The 20503-nt window shown below is 50.6% G+C and overlaps 1 protein-coding gene across 2 annotated transcripts in view; it reads left to right on the forward strand.

The window, feature by feature from the left end:
- Positions 1-20503, forward strand: part of KMT2B (lysine methyltransferase 2B) — a 61135-nt gene that overhangs the window by 35059 nt on the left and 5573 nt on the right. For both annotated transcript variants that reach the window (XM_028742691.2, XM_077932072.1), the window contains exons 10-30: positions 770-868; positions 1523-1636; positions 1971-2117; positions 2873-2968; positions 3071-3188; positions 4101-4214; positions 4555-4739; positions 6391-6483; positions 6565-6654; positions 6858-6931; positions 7962-8086; positions 8960-9063; positions 9835-9972; positions 11385-11543; positions 11702-11822; positions 12667-12745; positions 16073-16233; positions 17272-17487; positions 18372-19896; positions 20056-20154; positions 20234-20340. In XM_028742691.2, coding sequence (XP_028598524.2) covers positions 770-868; positions 1523-1636; positions 1971-2117; positions 2873-2968; positions 3071-3188; positions 4101-4214; positions 4555-4739; positions 6391-6483; positions 6565-6654; positions 6858-6931; positions 7962-8086; positions 8960-9063; positions 9835-9972; positions 11385-11543; positions 11702-11822; positions 12667-12745; positions 16073-16233; positions 17272-17487; positions 18372-19896; positions 20056-20154; positions 20234-20340 — 3964 coding nt within the window. The remainder of the gene's footprint in view (positions 1-769; positions 869-1522; positions 1637-1970; positions 2118-2872; positions 2969-3070; positions 3189-4100; positions 4215-4554; positions 4740-6390; positions 6484-6564; positions 6655-6857; positions 6932-7961; positions 8087-8959; positions 9064-9834; positions 9973-11384; positions 11544-11701; positions 11823-12666; positions 12746-16072; positions 16234-17271; positions 17488-18371; positions 19897-20055; positions 20155-20233; positions 20341-20503) is intronic.

The following is a 20503-nucleotide window of genomic DNA, read 5'->3' on the forward strand; positions in this document are numbered from 1 at the left end:
CGGAGGACAACTCAGCCCAAAGATTTAGTGTAAAAAAGTGCCTTTTGACTGAGTGTGTCTATGTGTTTGTTCCCAATATCAAGTTGTTGTCTTTGGGAAGAGGCCGTGACTTCAAGGGCCAAAACCGAATCTCCAAAGCAGGTCTTTAAAAACCTGCATCTTTCAGAAGTCTCTAGGCTGCTGAGGTAACCCATAGACAGTCCAGACTTTATTTGATGGCTGCTGAGGTTTGATGAGAGGTTTTTCAGTTTTGGTATTTCCTTGCTGGTGTTTTTTTTTTTTTTAATATTCTTCTTCTTTTGGTATATCACTAGCTTTGAGCATGAGGAAAGCAGCCTATAAATGCAAATTGGTCCTGCAGAAAAACACCCAGAATTGTGGAGTGTTTCTATTCAGGGTTCAGCCAGCTAGCCAACTATGCCTTCCTTCAGAATGACCTCTTCCAGGGCTAGAAGCCCTCCATCTGTCTCACCATCCTTACCATTGGCTGTGCTGGAGTTAGAGTCCAGCAACAACTAGAGGAACATAGAAATCCTGGTTTGTATCCAGCTAAGATTTGCTTGCAATTGACCCATTAAAATTGATAGACCTCAATTGGTCATGCCCATTAATCTCAGCAGATCTGCTCTTGTGTAGAACTAGCCTGGGATACAACCTCCTGTTTCCTTTTCCTCTTGGTCTGAGCTTTCACCCTCTTTAGGGAAATGACCACACATTGCATTTCCTGCTGGACTCTGTTCACTTGCCTCTCTGTCCCTTCCTTCCATAGGATGTCCCATCATCTGGCACACTCCCATCTGTCTCCAACGGCTGGAACGGGAAGCAGAAATCCACGGATGGCATCCACAGGCTCAGAGTTGATTTCAAGGTGTGGGGTGGGGAGTATCTTGTTTGAGAGATGCATCTTTGAAATGATGATATTGAAACACGAGACAAATAATGGGCCACAAAATGCTCTTTTGGGCACCCCTGCACATCTTCCTGCAAATATAATAATAATAATAATAATAATAATAATAATAATAATAATAATAATCAAAGCCTTAATCTGATGTAACACCTTTTTTAATATCTGCTTTCTGCTGGTGCGATTCAAGCTCAGCCAACTGCAAATGAGCCAGAACACCATAAAATCTGCCCCCAACCTACCCCTCATTCACAAATCACACATACCCATTGTACTTTGAAGAGCACAGGTATGTCTAACTTGATGGTACTGCCAGAAATGCTCCGGCTTTTTTCCTAGCTGCTTGGAAGCACTGCTTTCGTACAAGCAGGGTAGGAAGAGAGAGGAGAGGAGGCTGCAGTGAGCTTAAAGCAGTGGCCACAGGTCTTGGCAACCCCAGCCATTCGTGGTCAAAGGCCAAGAATGATGGGAGTTTCAATCCAGTAACGCTTAAAAGAGCCACAGGTTCCCCACCTCTGGGCTTGATGATCTCCAATCCCTTTCAATTCAGAGATTTGCTCCATCTAGCTCTTTTCACAGCTATCCCTCTGCCCCCCCCACCTGTGTCTCTTGTAGGAGGACTGTGACCTGGAGAACGTCTGGCTGATGGGTGGCCTCAGCATCCTCACCTCGGTGCCGGTCACCACGCAGGTGGTGTGCCTGCTGTGTGCTAGCAAGGGGTTCCATCAGGTAGGTTTTGAGGAATGGGGTGACGATACCTGCATTCTGGGATTTCCAGCATCTCAGTTGTGTGGGGTGGAGGGAACGGATTGCGAGCCCCATTCAGAAGGTTGGGAAGGGGGAGCACTTGAGGCCTTGTATCCAAACATAGATAAAAACCTGCTCCTTGATCTCAGGAACCATCATGCCTAATTGGGATACAAATGCATAGCAAATAGACCAGGCCTTGTTTTGTACCTGGAACAGGGTGGGGGACATTGGGGTTGCTTCTGACTTGCAGAGAGTTTCTGGCTTCCGTGTATCAAAGCGCATCTAATGCATCTGCCCACCATGTGCTTTGCAGCTCGTGTTCTGCCAGGTGTGCTGCGACCCCTTCCACACCTTCTGCCTGGAGGAGGATGAACAGCCATTGCCCGATCAGGAGGAAAGCTGGTGTTGTCGCCGCTGCAAATTCTGCCACGTCTGCGGCCGCAAAAACAAGGCATCCAAGGTAAGGCGGAGTGTTTTTTCCAGTGTGTGATCTGTGCAAGGGGGGAGGGTCTGTGGAAGTAAACATGGCTCCTTCCAGGGGCTGCACACCCCTCCCATGCTCTCGTGATCCCTACACAAAACACAGCTGGAGATGGAAGGGGTGGCCTCACCACTTCAGGAATGCAGGTCCCAAGAGATTACCCACAAAGCAGTGTAACCCTAGGCATTTAAAAGAAGAAGAAAAAGACACCCCCGTCGCCCCTCAACTAGAGTGTGAGCAAAGGTTTTTAGCAGCATGCAAGGAAAGGGGATATCTAAGTGTTTTAAAGAGGAACAAGGAGGGTTTGGCAGTGTCTTGGTTGTCTGAAGAATAGGAATGAGAGGAATGCATGACCCCAAGATTTTATGCATTAAAGGCAGGTGAAGTTATATCCATAACATCATGGGGAGAAGTTTGGACAGGGATGGTAAGGAGAAGCATCTTTATCATGATATCTGATGCCATGACCCTTTGGTTTGAAAGGGATCCCAAGAACCTGATTTCCCGGGTAGGTTCCTACATGTGAAACCAAGAGCCATGGCCTGCTCTTTGCATTTTGATCACCTCTGTAAAAGCAGAGGCATATACACCTGCTTTGCTTTGTTCTCTTCTGCCTGTCTTTGCATTTCTCATTGGGATTTCTGTCGTACCTGTGATTAGTTGCAATGAATTCCTGCCCCAAAAATGTGCGTAATGGCCTACTTTCCCTCTCCTTGTTCCTCAACCTGCCGCAGCAACTGCTGGAGTGTGAGCGCTGCAGGAACTGCTATCACCTGGCTTGCCTTGGGCCCAACTACCCCACTAAACCTTTCCGTAAGAGGAAGGGCTGGGTAAGTGTCTTGCAGATTCCCAGCACCCCTCTAGTTCGGCAGAGCCTTCCCTCGCTTGTGTTGCGGCTGCTAACCTGTCTCCTTCATCCTCTCCCTATTCAGATCTGTTCGGCCTGCATCCGCTGTAAGAGTTGCGGGACAGCTCCAGGGAAGAACTGGGACACAGAGTGGTCTAGTGACTACAGCTTGTGCTCTGCCTGCTCTGTGCTCTACGATAAAGGTGAGCATAGCGGAATTGCCTGGGAAATGCCATGGGTTTCAGTTTGAGCTGTGTCAGGTAAGGCATTGCGAGGGGCTGACATTCCACAAACAAGTTCACATATTTTGCTCACACAATGCGTGTCTTCCTTAGCCCTAGACAGCAAAGCCTTACACAGCACTGCGACCCAAATAGTTGTTGTACTCTTTCTTTCCTACTAGTTCACCCGTTCATTTACATTGTCCTCTGAAACTTCTCTTCCAGGGGCCTCTCCTCTTCTGGGATTTAATGGGCAGCTACTGGGGGGGGGGAGAGAAAGCTTTTTTGGGGGGTTGGCCTCTCACCTTGCCATGGCTTCCCCAAGGAGGCTTGACAGATGCCTGTTCTGGTGATGTTCAGATGGCAGGCAAATCCTAGACTTTTAGAAATCCTACATTTTTATTTTGTTTTTAAAAAATTATGCAGTTGATGTAGAGGCTGTCCTGTTTGAGTTTTTTTATGTTTTACAAGCAGCCTTGTACCTGGATTCTAAGAAACCAGAACATCAGTGAAGTTTTGAAATTGGTGTTTAAGATCTTAATTCTTAAGTCTTAATTCAAAATTGTATCCAATCATAGACAGAAGCCTGCTCCTTGATCTCAGGAACCATCATGTCAAATTGGGATGCGGTATCTGAAGAGGTGTCCTGATGCATAGCGAACAGGCAAACAACTTTCCAAAGCGTAGATTGATGATGCTGTTTATACTGCATTTCATTGTTTTATATTGATTAGCTTGTCTGATTTTGGACTCAGAAGGTGTCGGATATATATGGAGCAAATAAATAAAGGGGGAATGAATACACAGCTCATTTTGGGAGGGCTTTGAATCTCACCTGACCTGCAGAAGAAGATTCCATTAGTTTGTTCTCTGCCTCCCTCTTTTCCCATCCAGGTAACTACTGCCCAATCTGCTTGCACTGCTATGAAGACAATGACTACGAGAGCAAGATGATGCAGTGTGCCAAGTGTGACCACTGGGTTCATGCCAAGTGTGAGGGACTCTCAGGTTTGTTCTGCTGCATCACAGATCCCTCTCCCTCCTTCACATCTGCCTACCTGCTTACATCTCAAATGGCAGGGAGGAGAAATAATGTGGGGGAGAGTTGTGGCAGAGTCAGGAGAGGACAACAGAGGCAATTGAGAGGCAAATGCAAGTCGCAGCCTCTGTTAAATTGCCTGTGATATGCTCCCCTTTTTGACCTTCTGGCTAGGTCTTTCCCTTGACAGCATATGCCTGCCCATCTTGCTAGCGTTGATGAGTGCAGCAGGGTAGCCTGAGAACAGCATAACAGTCTTTGGGCTAAGTCTGGGCATCTCTGATGTGTTCCCACCCCCCTCTCTTACAGATGAAGGCTATGAGATCTTGTCCAACTTACCCGAGAGCGTCATATACGCTTGCCGGCCCTGCTGCGGCAGTGACAAGGCCAAGTGGCGGGAAGTCCTCACCTTGGAGTTGCGCAAGGGTCTCCGGCAGGTGCTTCAGGGGCTGATGAGTTCCAAGTGTGCCACCCCGCTGCTTCAGTGCACACAGGTAGGTTCTCTCCAGGACATGCGTAACAGCAGGGAGTTGTGCTTTTAAAATCACCGTTCTTGATCTGGCTGCCCTACTGAAGGAGATTTATCTTGGCCCCATTCGCAGGCACACTTTGGGTCTGGCTGGGCTGGACGCATCTGTGTCCAGCACTCTTCAAACACAGTCTCACTCCTTCCTTTGTCCTTTGATCTGGTTGCCCATTCCTTGGCTAGGTGGGAAGATGCTGGGATAGCTCAGTCAGTAGAGCATAAGACTCTTAATCTCAGATGCTCAGAGACGTGAGTTTGAGCCTTGTGTTGGGTGAAAAGATTCCTGCGTTGCAGGAGGTTGGATTAGATTACCCTCGTGGTCCCTTCCAACTCTATGATTCTATGACTTCAGCTTTCCATGATATTTGAGTCTGTCGGTTGCTTACATGATAAAGGGGGGGCGGGATGTAGTATCGAGTGACATCCCTAAGGATAAAAGGAATGTATTCCTTTACGCAACCGCGGCAGCCAGAATCGTAGTGGCAAAAAATTGGAAAACTGATAAAATACCAGAATTAGAATGGAGAACCAAATTTCTTGAATTCGTGGAGATGGCAAAATTAACAGCATCAATTAGAAGCTACTCTGATAAAAAAATTAATAAAGAGTGGGAATGCATTAAGGAATACATGAAAAAAGTCAGTGCTGGAGTTTAAAAATTAATATGCAAAAGTTCAAAAGGCACAAGGAGATAGGATAATAATATATTAAGGATGGAATAACAAATAAAGTGAATAACGCAACAATAACAAAAATAATAGGAGGTAAAGAAGATTGCACACAGGTGAAGGGAAGTACTAGGCTGTGGGGGAGGGAGGTGAAGGGATTAATTGAAATTGTTAAAGATTGGTATAGGATTTAAGAGATTTAAATTTTTATAAAGATCTATAAGGAAAGCGGGACGCGGGTGGCGCTGTGGGTAAAAGCCTCAGCGCCTAGGGCTTGCCGATCGAAAGGTCGGCGGTTCGAATCCCCTTGGTGGGGTGTGCTCCCGCTGCTCGGTCCCAGCGCCTGCCAACCTAGCAGTTCGAAAGCACCCCCAGGTGCAAGTAGATAAATAGGGACCGCTTACTAGCGGGAAGGTAAACGGCGTTTCCGTGTGCTGCGCTGGCTCGTCAGATGCAGCTTTGTCACGCTGGCCACGTGACCCGGAAGTGTCTGTGGACAGCGCTGGCCCCCGGCCTCTTAAGTGAGATGGGCGCACAACCCTAGAGTCTGTCAAGACTGGCCTGTACGGGCAGAGGTACCTTTACCTTTACCTTTTAAAAGGAAAGCAGAAAGCAGCAAGAAATATCAAGTAAAGGTGTCGGAGAGGAGATCAGTGTAAATGAAAACATGAGATTTACGGTTTTGTTACATATGATTTTATTTTGGAGTTGTCTGCTTATTTTGGAGTTGTTTGTTGTAAAGAATGTATATTATGTGAATAAAATAATAAAGGATATGAAATTGGGGGGAAAAGATAAAGGGGTGTGTGTGTGGAATCTTAGAGATTATGGGAACTGTTTATTGCAACACAGGACCTTTATGTCACAGAGATCTTTGCATGCTGTAAGCAGGGGTGGGGTGGAGGCTGCAGAACAGGTGGCAGTGCCCCATTTTCCTCTGTCCTTTGCCAGTGCTGTCCGGACGATGGCGTGAAGGTTCACCTGCGGCCCTGTGACCTGCGCACTGTCAACAAGCTGTTTGAACAGGGTCACTACTCGTCCGTGGTGAGTGTTGGGAGCAGGGATTCCAGGCTGGAATGGGAGCAAGGCCTCTGACCTCGGCTGAGCTGCGTTCTCTCTTTGCAGCATAGCTTCAATGAGGACATGGTGGGGGTCCTGCTGGGGCACACGGAAGAAGACCAGAGCGGCCTTATGGCAAAGGCACTCTACATCGAGGTAACTCTGTACGACCTGGGTTTGGTGGGGAGGAGGGATGTGTGGTCTGGATTAAACTAACTTGAGTGGGAATTGGGGGGGGGGGGTTGCGGGGGTGTTTGTGCACATGCTCCACGCTGGCTTGGGAGCACTTCCTCCCCTGCAATTCGGCACAGCCTCTCTCCCTGAGCAGCCTTGTGATTGCCTGCTTTTTATCTTTCCAGCTGATGGAAAAGTTCTTCAGCTGGTTTGATGCTCAGGATGTAAAGCACTGGACCCGCAGCAGCACCCTCCCCAAGTGAGTGCTCAGTAGCTGAAAGCACCAAAGTCATGGCTCCCCCTCACCAATGGTGTCCATTCAGGGCCTCTCTGGTGCTTTATTTTTGGGGTGGGTGGGGGGGAATTGCAGGCTTCAGACGCACCATGGACCGTTGTGTGCAATTCACTATGGAAGTTTCAACGACATTTTGGGAATCTGTACAAATGGGACATGGGTGGTGCTGTGGGTTAAACCACAGAGCCTAGGACTTGCCAATCAGACAGTCGGCGGTTCAAATCCCCACAATGGGGTGAGCTCCCGTTGCTCAGTCCCTGCTCCTGCCAACCTAGCAGTTCGAAAGCACGTCAGAGTGCAAGTAGATAAATAGGTACCTCTCTGGCGGGAAGGTAAACGGCGTTTCCGTGCGCTGCTCTGGTTCGCCAGAAGTGGCTTAGTCATGCTGGCCACATGACCCGGAAGCTGTACGCCGGCTCCCTCGGCCAATAAAGCGAGATGAGCGCCACAACCCCAGAGTCGGCATGACTGGACCTAATGGTCAGGGGTCCCTTTACCTTTACTAACTACAAAAACCATCTAGGCCCAACATAATCTGTTTTCCTTGAAATTTGCTGCTACTCCAAGTGAATAGAGTGGGAATTAGAATTGGTTAAGGGCGTGGAATATACACAGCCAGGTCTCCTGTTCCTTTTTGTCTCACTTTTTGTTTGGTAAGGTGACACTGGAAATCTGTATTCTCACCACAATCTAATCCCGAGTCTAATCCATCATAGGTTCAGATGAGAGATAAGAGGGTGAGATCACAGTAAATTCATGGGGATGGGGCAGACTTGGCCCTGTGGCAAGACTTTTTATCTGTTCACAGCTCCCACAATTGGCTTTAGATCCTGTTCTTTTCTTACCACCTCCCCTTTTTATTTTTGCATTTCAGTCGCTGGCTTCAAGCCTGTTCTGTATCCATTCCTGCGGCCTGTTTCAAACTCTGAACTGGGGTTTCCTTAGAACCATAGCTTGTGCAGCCCCTAACAACTAATTTTTTTCTCCCCAACAGTGGCATGCTTCCTAATGCTGTTCTGCCTCCCTCCTCTGACCACATCTATGCTCAGTGGAGGCAGCCTGAGGAGGTCATCTCGGCTGCCAACAGCCACCTGACTTCTACTGGGTCTGAAAAGACAGGTGAGATTTTGGTTTTCATCAGGCATAGGCAAACTCAGCCCTCAGGATGTTTTGGGACTACAACTGCCATCATCCCTGACCACCGGTCCTGTTAGCTAGGGATGATGGGAGTTGTAGTCCCAAAACATCTGGAGGGCCAAGTTTGCCTATGCCTGGTTTTCATGGAGTAGAAGCTGCCTCTCTACATGCAGACTCCCTTGGTTTTTACAGTTGCCCAGGAGAACTTTGGCTGCTGCCGTTCTCCTGCTAGAAGGGAACATAAGAAGCTGCCTTATACCAAGTCAGGGCATTGGTCCAACTAGCTCTGTATTGTCTACACTGACTGATAGTGAACCTCCAGGTATAAAATGGGTCTCTCTTAGCTGTACCTGTAGATGCTGGGGATTGAACATGGGATGTTATGCATGCAAAGCCATGTCCACTATGCTTGAGGCTTGTCACTCTGTATTTCCTTCTTTCTCTCCTGGTTCCCTCTACATCAGGGTTTCCCAAACTTGGGCCTCCAGCTGCTTTTGGACTACAATTCCCATCATCCCTAGCTAGCAGGACCAGCTGTCAGGGATGATGGGAATTGTAGTCACGCTGTTTTTGGAGACCCAAGTTTTGACAACTGCTCTACGCCAAAGGTTGGAAACCCATGGCCCTCCAATTGTTGTTGGGACTCCTAACCTCCAGCATGGCCGCTGGGGATGTGTGATTGGAGTTGGAGTCCCGCGATATCCAGAGGGCCAGAGATTCCCCACTCATGCTCTGCACAGAAGATCTCTGTGTCCTTTCTGGAAGATGTTCTCTGAAGGGATGTTGGGGGGGGGGGCTTCTTGCCCTCCAGTGGCTGGAGCTCAATGCCTAACCGCTTTCCTTCTCTCCCTGTAGCTGGGAAAGACTCAGAACATGCCGTGCTGCAGCAGCCGTTGGATGACCCTGAGGACAAGAGACAGTGTGCCTTGTGCCTCCAGTATGGAGATGCTCCTTCTAAGGTAAGACTACACCCTTCTGCTTTGGTAAAAACATAAGAAGGAGCATTCTGGATCAGGCCCCATGGTTTGTGCATCCTGGCATCCCTGTTCCCCACAGTGGCCAGTTGGGAAGCCCCAAAGCAGGATGTGTGCACGATAGAGCCCCCCTCCTGCTGTTGTTCCTCTAGTGCAGGAGTCGTCAATCTGGTCCCTACCGCCCACTAGTGGACGTTTCAGGATTCTAGGTGGGCAGTAGGAGGTTCTATGGCACAAGCTGAATACTCCGTCCATTGAGCACTGGTGGGCGGTGAGGAAATTTTACCATCAAGAAAGATGCATTACTGGGCGGTAGGTATAAAAAGGTCCATGGGGTCACAAAGAGTGGGACATGACTAAACCACTAAACAACAAACCCCTGCTCTAGTGACTGCCATTCTCAGGCACACTGTCTCTCAGCCTGGAACTATGTAGCCATCGGGGCTAGTATCTTACCGATGGAAAGTGTCCTAGCTGCACCTTTTTGAGGCTATATTGAGAGAATAAGGGAAGAAGTGTGGGAGAACCAAATCCACTGGCTTTGTAGGGTGGTTTTGTTTGTTTGTTGTCTTTGGTGTGGAGGAGGTAGCTTAAGTGGAGGATTGGACAGGGCCAGGAAATCTATAACCCCTGGATCCTGTCTTGTGTCCGGGGGGTGACCATGTGAACCCCTTGCAAATCCCTTCCTCGTGGCTAGACCTTGAGGTGTTGCCTTCCCCCTCCCTCTTCAACATGAGCTCTCTTCCTGCCCTCCAGGACGCAGGGAGGCTGCTGTACATCGGCCAGAACGAGTGGACACACGTCAACTGTGCCATCTGGTCAGCTGAGGTCTTTGAGGAGAACGATGGCTCCCTGAAGAACGTGCATGCTGCCGTAGCCCGGGGTCGGCAAATGGTGAGTTGGGCTTCTCTCCATTCAGCTCTGTAGAAGAGGGGATAGGACCAGACCCTCCTCGTGGCCAGTGCCGGATTTACGTATAAGCTAAACAAGCTATAGCTTAGGGCTCCACTCTCTTGGGGCCCCCCAAAAAATTTAAAGGGAAAAAAACCTGGATGTACATTTCCAAAATATAAGGTAACAAACAAATAAAATAAAACCTACATACAGCAAGCATGTTTTGTGTTGTGCATGGACCTATTAGGTCCATAAATTACCATATAGCATATATTTAACACAAAAAACAGTGACAATTTGTTGTTGACAAAGGACAGCTGGACATATAAACGGCCCCATTAACTTCAGTAGCTTAGGGCCTCATCGAACCTAAATCCAGCCCTTCTTGTGGCCTCAGTAGAATTCCCACTGTGAGCGAGGGTCCTGAAAACACTGCACTTTACAAAGAAAGGCACTGCTGAATAAGGGCGGGGAAACTTTTATCCATCCGCATTGCCACAATTCAAAGACACATTCCAGCCCGGTATTCAAGGAAGAGGGCATGGGAAGGGAGCCTCGTGAGAGTTGGAGTCAGGGGAGATGGGGGCAGAGCCTAAGGAGGGTTCTGTGGGCCAGATAGAGAGGCCTGGGGCATTTGCTCTTGAACCCAAGCCCCACCCTACCCCTGCTGTAAAGGAGCAAACTAGCCTGCTCCTGAAGCAACCCACTGAGATACACTCTGGCTTCACCAGGTGCTGCCCATATTTCAGCCTTAGTTTTCAGTCACTGCTGCTCAAAACCTTTCTTTAAAAGTCCATCTCTGAGATTCTTGGTATGCTGAATTTTGCTCTAGTAATTGAATCTCCACAATTGCACACGGCATTTGAATAGCGATGTGGACGTGATGGTTTAACAGCTGTCCAGTTTTTTACGTCAGCCAGATCTTATGTTCCCTGGACCCACTTCATACTTAAGAGCCTCCACTTAAATTAAGAATCAAAACTCCTCTCCCTCCCACCCCCTGGCCAGGGTGGAGCTGAAAACTCCTTCCAGGTGTTCACTGCTGTGAGAACAGTGCTTGGGTATTACTACAGATCTTATCAATCAACTAGAAAGTCCTAGCAAGACTGCATTGTCAACATGGCTGCTTTCTGCATCTGATTGCATTGATGTGTAGGGTGATCTTGGTGATGAGGAAAAGAGAGGAAGGAATGGGGTGTTCGGAGTGCGTGTTTGTCTCTATAATGTGTGTATAAATGCCCTCCCCAAATTACATCTGGGTCAGAAATGAATGCAGACTGATGATTTTGTTCCTTGGGGACATTTTGGCCCTCTGCGTCTTTGCTTAGTGCCACACACTTTATCCCTTGCCCTGCTGCAGTGGCGTTCCTTCCACACCTTTGACATACCTCTCTCTCCCCCCCACCCCTTAGCGCTGCGAACACTGTCAACGTACGGGGGCCACGGTTGGCTGCTGCCTCTCCGCGTGCATCAGCAACTACCACTTCATGTGTGCTCGCCTCTGCCAGTGCACCTTCCAGGATGACAAGAAAGTCTTCTGCCAGAAGCACGTTGACCTCCTGGATGGGACAGTAAGTGGGGAGGGCACCATCAGGCTTCCTGTCGCCTCTGGGATGAGTGGGTCGTGGGTGGGACAGTTCTGTTAGGCCTGGCAGTTTTGTCTTCTGAAGCTTGGTCACTGCAAATAGAATTTAAGAAGGTCCCTTGGCCATGTTGTCTGCCTTTTTAGGAGATAGTTGCTGAAGATGGGTTTGATGTCTTGCGCCGCGTCTACGTTGACTTCGAGGGCATCAGCTTTAAGAGGAAGTTCATGGTGGGCCTGGAGCCAGACACCATCAACATGATGATAGGTAATTATATGGGGACAGGGCAGGAGAGCAGCACTTTGCTGTGCAAATACTGTGGTCCAGAGTAGATGGGATTTTCTTCTCTAGCAAGTGGGTGGTTCTGCAGTTGAACATGCAGGGAATAGGAGGGACCAGCTTGCTTCAGAATGGAGCAGAAGGATCTGCAACTGGAAATTGATTCATCACCGCTCTTTGCTCCTTGTATCCTTCACGCCTCTGTTCTGGCAGTGTCTGTGCTGGTTATCTCAAACGCCAGCAAATAAACTTGTTGTTAATACTTAATGGGGGAGGGAGGGAGGGCGTCGCCTACAAGAGAAAAAGTAAACTCTGAAACCATTGGGGTGGACAAACATTTGTCCCCTCTGAACTATATCTTAGATTGCATCTTGTCCCATAGTGCCAATGCCAGCTAAGCCAGCCCCTGTCTGTGTGCCTACACCTTGAGTTCCTGCATCTTGGCTAGGCCCATTCTGGGAACCCAGAAACTAACTTTCTTGGTTCCCTTGTAGACGGAGTGTAGGATACCCCAATTTAGCCTCTCCAGAGGTGCCTGAAAGGCAGAAAATCTTAGCAACTATTCTTTATCCTTTCCCTTTGCTCATGCGCTAATTACCATGGGACGCCGTCCATTGGGACACCCTCAGGTACAAACTCTGTTGAAACAGAAGCTTCTGCAGCAGAACTCTCCCCAGTGGATTGTATTCATTAGGTCTGATAGGTTTTTCTCTCTCTCATGCTCTGCCATCCGTAATAGCCCCCCTAACCCACATCCTGAGGCAACTGCCTTTCTGTTAGCTTCATTTTCGCTCTGTTTCTGGCTCTCTGCTCAATGTATTTCTGCTTCCAGGCTCCATGAAGATCGACAGCTTGGGGATGCTGACAGATCTGTCCGAGTGCGAGGGACGCCTCTTTCCCGTAGGCTACCAGTGAGTATCCGCATTAAAGTTGGTAGCAGCCTCACACCCACCTTAAGTGACAAAGAAAGAACAATCCCATGCTAGCTGTCCTGAGGATCATCACCAGGGGAGCCGTTATTGCGGGGGCGTGTATGGATACGAGATGGCCTTTGGCAGGGGATACCCAGAAGAAAAGGACAGGGCAGCTGCTTCTGTGCCACGCTGCTTCAAAATTCTCTGCCAGCTTTAGGAGTCCTCACAGCATTTGGGGCCGTTCTTTCAGCTCTGATTTGGTCAAGCATGAAGAGCAAGACCCAGTTTCCAAAATCGCATTGAGACCACGTTTTCCTCTGAAATCATGCTAAAATCACATTTACTGAGCAAGCAATGCTTGCCTCTTGCATTTGATTATGAGGTCGAAAGACCCCGAGCTCCTTTTTAGGCAGTCAAAATCGAAGAGCACTCAACACGTGGAACTTGATCAGGCTGCCTTCACTGTGTGCCCAGGATTCCTGGATTTCACCCATGTGAAAAAGGGTTTGGGTGTCCTGGGTGGCTGTTCACACCGTTGAAGCTAATTGCACTCTTTCCAGGGAGCTGCACTCAGTCCTGGCTCCTGGATCTTACCTGTGTGGTGCCTGCTTTTGCAAGCACTGGTTTGTTGCATTCACACTCCCCATATTTGGGTATGGATGGATCTTGAGAGAGACACTCAAGAATTGAAAATGCAATTTGTGTCTGAAGCATCCCTTGGTGGTTTATGTACTGAACATTTTGAGTATTTAATAGGAAGGGAGGTGTGTGTTAATGTCGCTCTTCTCTTAAGACAGTATTAAATTAATGGTATCAGAAAACTTTTCCACTGCTGTGCGGATATTTGCAGCACTCTGCATCCCTCAAGTAACCTCTCCAGATGAAAAATTGCCCAGCATTTGCCTTCCTTAAAAGGATTGTCATACAGTTTCCCATTTATAATAATTACGGGCTAGTGAAATAATAGAAATACAGGTTTTTAAAAAATCATTTCGCTCCTTATTTTAGTCTAAACCCATTCATTTTATCTGGCATGAAGGGTTCTACTGAATAGATGCTGAAGCAGATACTGTCTTAGCATGGATTAGCTTACCCTTTACGCCATCCTCTTGGCAGGGTGGCTCAAGAGAAGGGAGGGACTTTATCCTCCTCCACATCTCCTTGGGAGCTTTCAGCGCGTTTCTTATGAGATGAGGTGATGGCGGGTGTGAAACCAAAGTGTGGTCGTTATTCCAGGTGGATTAATGCACAGTGTGGTGTGTTTAGGTACCTGCACACATGGCATGGGGGATTATTTGCAACCACTCTTTTCCTTCCCTCCCACTTTTTTAATTTTACCAATTGGAAAATGCTTGTAACCGATCTCTGTTTCCCCCTCTTTTAATGTGAATGAGGGCTGTGTAGGATGCAGTTCAGGATGCTCTGCATCTCACAGCGGCCAATCAGATATTGCGTAGTCACCTGTAACGACATACGAGATTTGTAGCATAATGTGGCTACATGGGTCACAGCAGCCTTTGCCAACCTGGTGCCCTCCAGATGTTTTTAAGTACAACTCCCAGCCAGATGCTGGGAGTTGGTGAAGGCTGGCTTTCAGGTCCCTACCCAGTAAGCTTCTAAATAGCTAACATCTTTTAAATTTGCTGTTACAACATTTATTCCCCAACTTTTCTCCAGAGAGCTCAAGTTGGAGGACATAGTTCTCCTTGTTATCCTCACGACAACTCTCTGAAGTAGATTAAAGTGGGAGTTGGAGACACCCAGTGAGCTTCATGGCCTAGTGGAGATTTGCACTCTGGTCGGCAAGGTCCTAGACCCCAAACCCTAGTCATCATACCACTTTGGCACTCAACATATTCCCCAGCTGTCAGAATCCACTCTTGCAGCTGTGCAGAAGGATGGGGCTTGATTTGACCAGCTGCTATGTAGATTCTTTAAAAGCTCCATAACAACCAGAACCAGAAAGCCGCCTTTCTCCTTTGCCCTCTCCACAGTCTTCTCTCATTTGCTTCTTGCTGTGTTCTGTCTAGCAAGAGCCATGGAAGTGTCTCCCATTTAATTCTGCAGGATTTTGCCAGACTTGGGAAGAGTTTCCCTGCCTTTGAAAAAGGACAAAAGATCCTAGCGATCCTCTGCAGTAGCACACACAACCTGGGAAACTTGTTTTTCAGCAGGTATCCTTTTCCCTTTCTTTAAAAGGGCAAGGTATGTCTCTACCTGAGGCCTGGGTGCCAACATGTCTGCTTCCAGGTGTTCATAGGAAGGTTGACAGCCATTCTCGGTATGCCAGTGCCCTGCAATTATGGACTGTGATGCACAAAGATAGCTACTCTTTACACAGCCTCTGAAAATGTTTTCCTGGTTGTGTGCCTTTTCTTCCCTCTGGCTCTTTAAACGTTTGCTTTCTGGAACTGCCCACTTGGCGTCCATCTGGCAAAAGCAAATCAAACGTCACATGAAAACCTCTGGTGCTTGCTTCCTCTCTGCTGGTCAGGGATGCAGAGACGAGAGAAGTTCTTTTTCTTCTTCTCTGAAGTTGTGTGAATTGCTCTCTCTCTTCCCCAACCTGGTGGGTGCGGATGTTTTGGACCAACTCCCATCAGTCCCTGACCAGCACAGCTGGAGGGATATGCCATCTGAAACATCTGGAACCCACCAGGTTGGGGAAGGCTGAAGTATCTGCTGGAATGTGCCAACAAACATTCACAAATCGGTTTTGCAAAACCTTGGAGCAGGGCTTTTTATCTGTTTATGGATAATCTGCTCCACCCATGGTGAACCATCTAAACGCCCTATCCGAAGGATGGAGAACCTGTGGCCTCATCTGTGAGGTCAGGCTCCAACTCCTATCATCCCCAGCCAGCGTGACCAGTAGTCAAGGATGATGGGTGTTGCAGTTCAATAACTTCTGGAGGGCCACAGGTTCCCCATCCTTAATTCCAATCCCCTAACCGCTAGGCATTTGCCACCAAGGATAGGAGGCCACTTGGTTGCAATGGGGGCTGGTCCATTGGGGCAAATGGGGCACTGCCTCACCAACCTTCACCTTGAGGTCTCCTAGCCCACCTGTGGTCTTACTTGCAACCAGTCCAAAGGGTGGCTCTGGCTGTCTTGCTTCTTGCACCTTTGCCTCGGCGTTACCCATGTACAACTAAGTAGGGGCGGGTGCAAAACTTAGTTGACTCTGCCAGTCATTGGTTCCACTTACTGTTAGACACCTTGCTTTCCTCCCAGCAACCCTGCGCCACTGCTTTGAGCAAGCAGCGCCATGGCAGCCAGAGGGCGATTCTGATGGGACTGCCTTCGTATTCCTTCCACCCCCAGGTGTTCCCGTATTTATTGGAGCACGGTGGACGCCCGCAAGCAGTGCTGGTACAAGTGTCGCGTCCTGGAGTACCGGCCGAAGCTGAGTCCAGAGGAGCCTGATGCCTCGGGAGTGCAGGAGGAGAACCACACGATAGTGCACAGCCCAGCTGCCCCTGCAGGTAAGGGGATCTGGGATGTGCAGCTGGGCTGGCTTTTGGATACCGTCATCCTCTCCATCTGCAGTAGGAAGTCTGGGTGGTGATAAGTTTTCCTGCCCACTTGCATGTTGTGGGGGGGACGCTCTGCATCCAGCTTTACCTGACAAAGAGGTTAAAAGTCAAATCCTTTAAGCCAGTTTAGTGGTTAAGCTACTTCTCTGGGGCAAGTAAAGGTAAAGGTAAAGGGACCCCTGACCATTAGGTCCAGTCGTGACCGACTCTGGGGTTGCGGCGCTCATCTCGCTTTATTGGCCGAGGGAGCCGGCGTACAGCTTCCGGGTCATGTGGCCAGCATGACTAAGCCGCTTCTGGCGAACCAGAGCAGCGCACGGAAATGCCGTTTACCTTCCCGCTGGAGCGGTACCTATTTATCTACTTGCACTTTGGCGTGCTTTCGAACTGCTAGGTTGGCAGGAGCTGGGACAGAGCAATGGGAGCTCACCCCATTGTGGGGATTTGAACCGCCAACCTTCTGATCAGCAAGTCCTAGGCTCTGTGGTTTAACCCACAGCGCCACCCGCATCCCTATTCTTTCTGCTCAAAACCAGAATACAGTTTTACCTTGGTTGCTGAACTCCTTGGAACTCATACATTTCGGCTCCCGAACAATCGAAAACCAGAAGTGATTGTTCCAGTTTTCAAATGATTTTCGGAAGCCACCTTTGAACGGTTCCGGGAGTTGAACGGACTCTTGGAACGCATTCTGTTTGAGAACCAAGGTTTGGGTTGGGGCCTGTCGCCCTTCAAAGTTTTTGGACTCCAAATCCCATAAATGGGGGCTGGGGGGCTGGGAGAGAAAAATAAAAGCAAATGTATATAAGAGTACAAGTCTTCAGCCCATGTAGACCAAATGGGCAAATAATCTGTTCTGGAATAAGGCAGTTTTCTTGGTTCTGTGCTGTCTTTTCTCAGAACAAAGCCCACAGTAAGCGTTGCCGGCTTCTGGGCGCTGCCATTGCCATGCTTGGTCTCTTGTCATGTGCCTTTTCACGTTTTCAGATCCTAAACTTGGGAATGAGCACCTTCAGGATGTGCCCCCTCCACTGCCACCGCTGGAGCGCCACTCCCCCGCGCAGAACCCAGGGCCTCTGCCACCCCCGGAGTCTGCGGCCTCCAAACATAGGTCTCTCACTGGAGCTCGCATCAAAGTGCCCAACTACTCCCCTACTCGACGACCCATAAGTGGGGTGTCATCCCGCCCGCTGCCTTCTCCTGGTGAGTAGCTTCAAGGCCACGTAGGCAGCACAGAGGCAAGAGGGTCTGAAACGGAGGCCAGCAGCTGGATGCTCCAAGGCCAATTCTTGCTTTGAAACAAGGCTAATGGAACAGGAGAAGCAGGAGAGGAGCATAGCGAGCGCAGGAAGTATGGGGCATGGGGCATGAGCCCATTGGTGCTTCAGAGATGGAGAGAGGTTCTGACATGCCTGTGCTCCACTGCAGTCCTTTGCATGTGGGTTGTGATATTGTTGTGTCTGAGTGGTTGGCTGATAGAGAGGGTGTTTGAGGTAGACCCTGGGAAGCCCTGGCCAGTCAGCGTAGACCAGGGGTGAGGAACTGCAATGGCTGCATTCCTTTCTGGGCAACTTTCCAAAGACCACACAATTTGGCAGAGCAACTTTGCCTTTGTTTAGTAGTCTGGTTTCTACATACACCAACACCTCTTTCTATCCAGAGGCCTTACCAGAGTCTAAGGGCGCATTCCAGCTGGGCAAAAGCACTCTGGGTGTGGAATGGGGCCAGTGATAGAATCGTAGAGTTGAAAGGGGACCCCGAGGGTCATCAAGTCCAACCCCCTGCATCCATGACAAATGGCCATCCATGTGTTGCCTGAGAAGTGTTCCCAGAGCCAGAGAGAGAGGCCTGGAAGGTGGCATTCAGACCCCCAGCCTGAGCTTCCCCATCCCAATACTGAGCTAGACAGACACAGTGCTCTGACTCCAAACATAGGAAGCTGCTGTCTACTAGGTTCCTCAAAAGTGGCAAATTATCTCATGGGGGAGGGAGGCGAGTTGTCCCCTGTGCGGCTAGTGCATTTGTGCATCTGCCTGTTTTGCTTCTCACCCCCTGTTGACATGCTCTTCCTGTTCCCTCCACCACAGGGAGCGCATCATCCATGTCCCACCACATCTTGACGGTGGGCGACCCCGACTTCCCCCCTCCACGCCGCACGCAGCGCCTCAGCCCCCTGTCTCCCAGCAGCGTCCCCCATGCCCACCGCTCCCCCCTCCCGCCGCAGGCCGCTGCTAGCAACAGGACTAGTCCCCCCAGCACCTCTCTCAGGGCCATGCCGCCTCTCCCAGACAACCCCCTGGCGGGGAGCGGCTTCAGGCATACTTCTACCTCTGACGGGCAGCGCCCCCTACCTACCTCACCCCCTCCCTCGCCCCCGCCCGTCCCGCCAGAGCTGGCTTTCGAGCTCAACGTCTCCGACCTGGAGTTTGACGACAGCCTCCTGGACGAGCCTTTCCAGGAGGAGGAGCTGGGCGTGCCGCGGGCCTGCCCCTCACCCAGCCTGGAGCTGCCCCAGCTGGACGGTCTGGGCGACGGCGAGAGCGAGGAGGAAGGGGAGGCCAGCCGCTACTTCCGCTTCCCCCGCACGGTGGTCACCCGGGAGCCGCCCCTGCCGCCGTACCCACTGGACCTCCCTCTGCCCCACATCCACCAGCTCGACGGCATCGACGACGGGACTGACAGCGAGGCGGACGGGGCAGGGGGCCACCCTCCGGCTAAGGGCAAGCAAGCGGAGCCGAGAGTCGAACGGGAGCTGGCTGGCCCTGCTCCTGCGCCGGAGGACCTGCCCTCGGACATTGTGGACTTCGTCCTGAAGAATATGGACACGCCGGAGAGCAAGGCGCCGCTCTCCACCTGCCTCAACCAGGCGGCCTCGCCGCCACCAGCACCCCCTACCTCTGCCAGCCTCAACGGCACCGAGGCAGCCCACCCCAGCCCCGCTCCAGACCCGGCCCCGACCCTGGGTTGTGCCCAGGTGCCAGGCACCCCTGAGGTCAAGCTGCTGGGACCCGAGGGGCAGCTGCCCGGCTCCAGAATCATCCTCGTGAACAAGCTGGGACAAGTGTGCATGAAAGTGCAGGGGGAGGAAGGCTCCTTGAGCACCCCGGACGGGGAGCAGGCCTCTGGCTGCAAGGCCGTGCCAAGCCCAGCGCCGCCACCTCCTGCGCCCGTGCCCAACCTTGGCACGGTCATATTGCGAGCACCCCTGGGCCTCACTTCCAGCCCTTTGCCCACGTGGACCATCCGGGGCCCGGTGCTCAGCATGGTGCCCATGATGAACGTCGTGGGCGCCACCCCTCAGGCCGTTGGTGGGGGCCAGCTGGCACTGGGCACTCCAGCTCTGGTGACGCCCTCACTGGGGATCCCACAGACGTGTCTGCTTCAGCCAGTGGCTGTGAATTCCGGCATGCTCAGCATCCCCGGCTTGGTGTCCTTGCCGGGCCCCCGGCCGGCCATCCGGGTCAAGAGGGTCTCCACCTTCATTGGAAGCATGCCTGTCAAGAAGGCCAAGGTGGAGGGCGCCAACGAAGAGGAGCCGCTGCCCGTGTTGCCCACCGTCACGCCAGATCACTTGGTGAATAACTGCATTTCTGGCAGCACAGCGGGCTCAGGGTAAGTGCAAGCATGTGATCTCCACACTCTTAAGCATGGGAGGGCAAAGGAGAAGAGGTGGTCCTTTGTGGGTTTGTACTTCAGGCCAAGCATGGCTTCTCTGGGTTCTTCTGGGTGTTTTGTTTGTGCCCGTGTTCACAAGGACTTCTTCCCCTGCAGCATGGGGAGGGTGCGGATGAAGACCCCCACCGCCAAGGGCGTCCTTGACCTGGATGCGCTCAAAGAGGAGGAGGCAGGCACTGTCGGCGAGCGTGAGCTGTGAGTGTGAGGTTGGAGGCTGCGGGATCCTGTTCCTTGCCTGCCACAGGGTTTTTAAAACAGCCCTTCTTTCTTTCAGGTCTCCGATGGACCATTCGCCCTCCTTCGCAGCCTTACATTCCCATCCTGGAACGCCGGACCCAAACCAAGAGGCTCTGCTGGAGCCAGTCTGGCATCGATATGCAGGTACTGGGATCTCTTGCCTGCCCTGCTCTACCTTCAAAATAAGGGTGGTCGGTATACTGAGCTGGGAGGCTGTGGGCTGGCACACAGAACCAGGGATTAAATGTCCACATTTGCTGTATTGGGCAAATCGCTGTGCACATGGTACTAAGAGCCAGGGTGGTGT

Source organism: Podarcis muralis, chromosome 7 (genome assembly GCF_964188315.1).
Source record: "Podarcis muralis chromosome 7, rPodMur119.hap1.1, whole genome shotgun sequence".
Lineage (NCBI taxonomy): Eukaryota > Metazoa > Chordata > Lepidosauria > Squamata > Lacertidae > Podarcis > Podarcis muralis.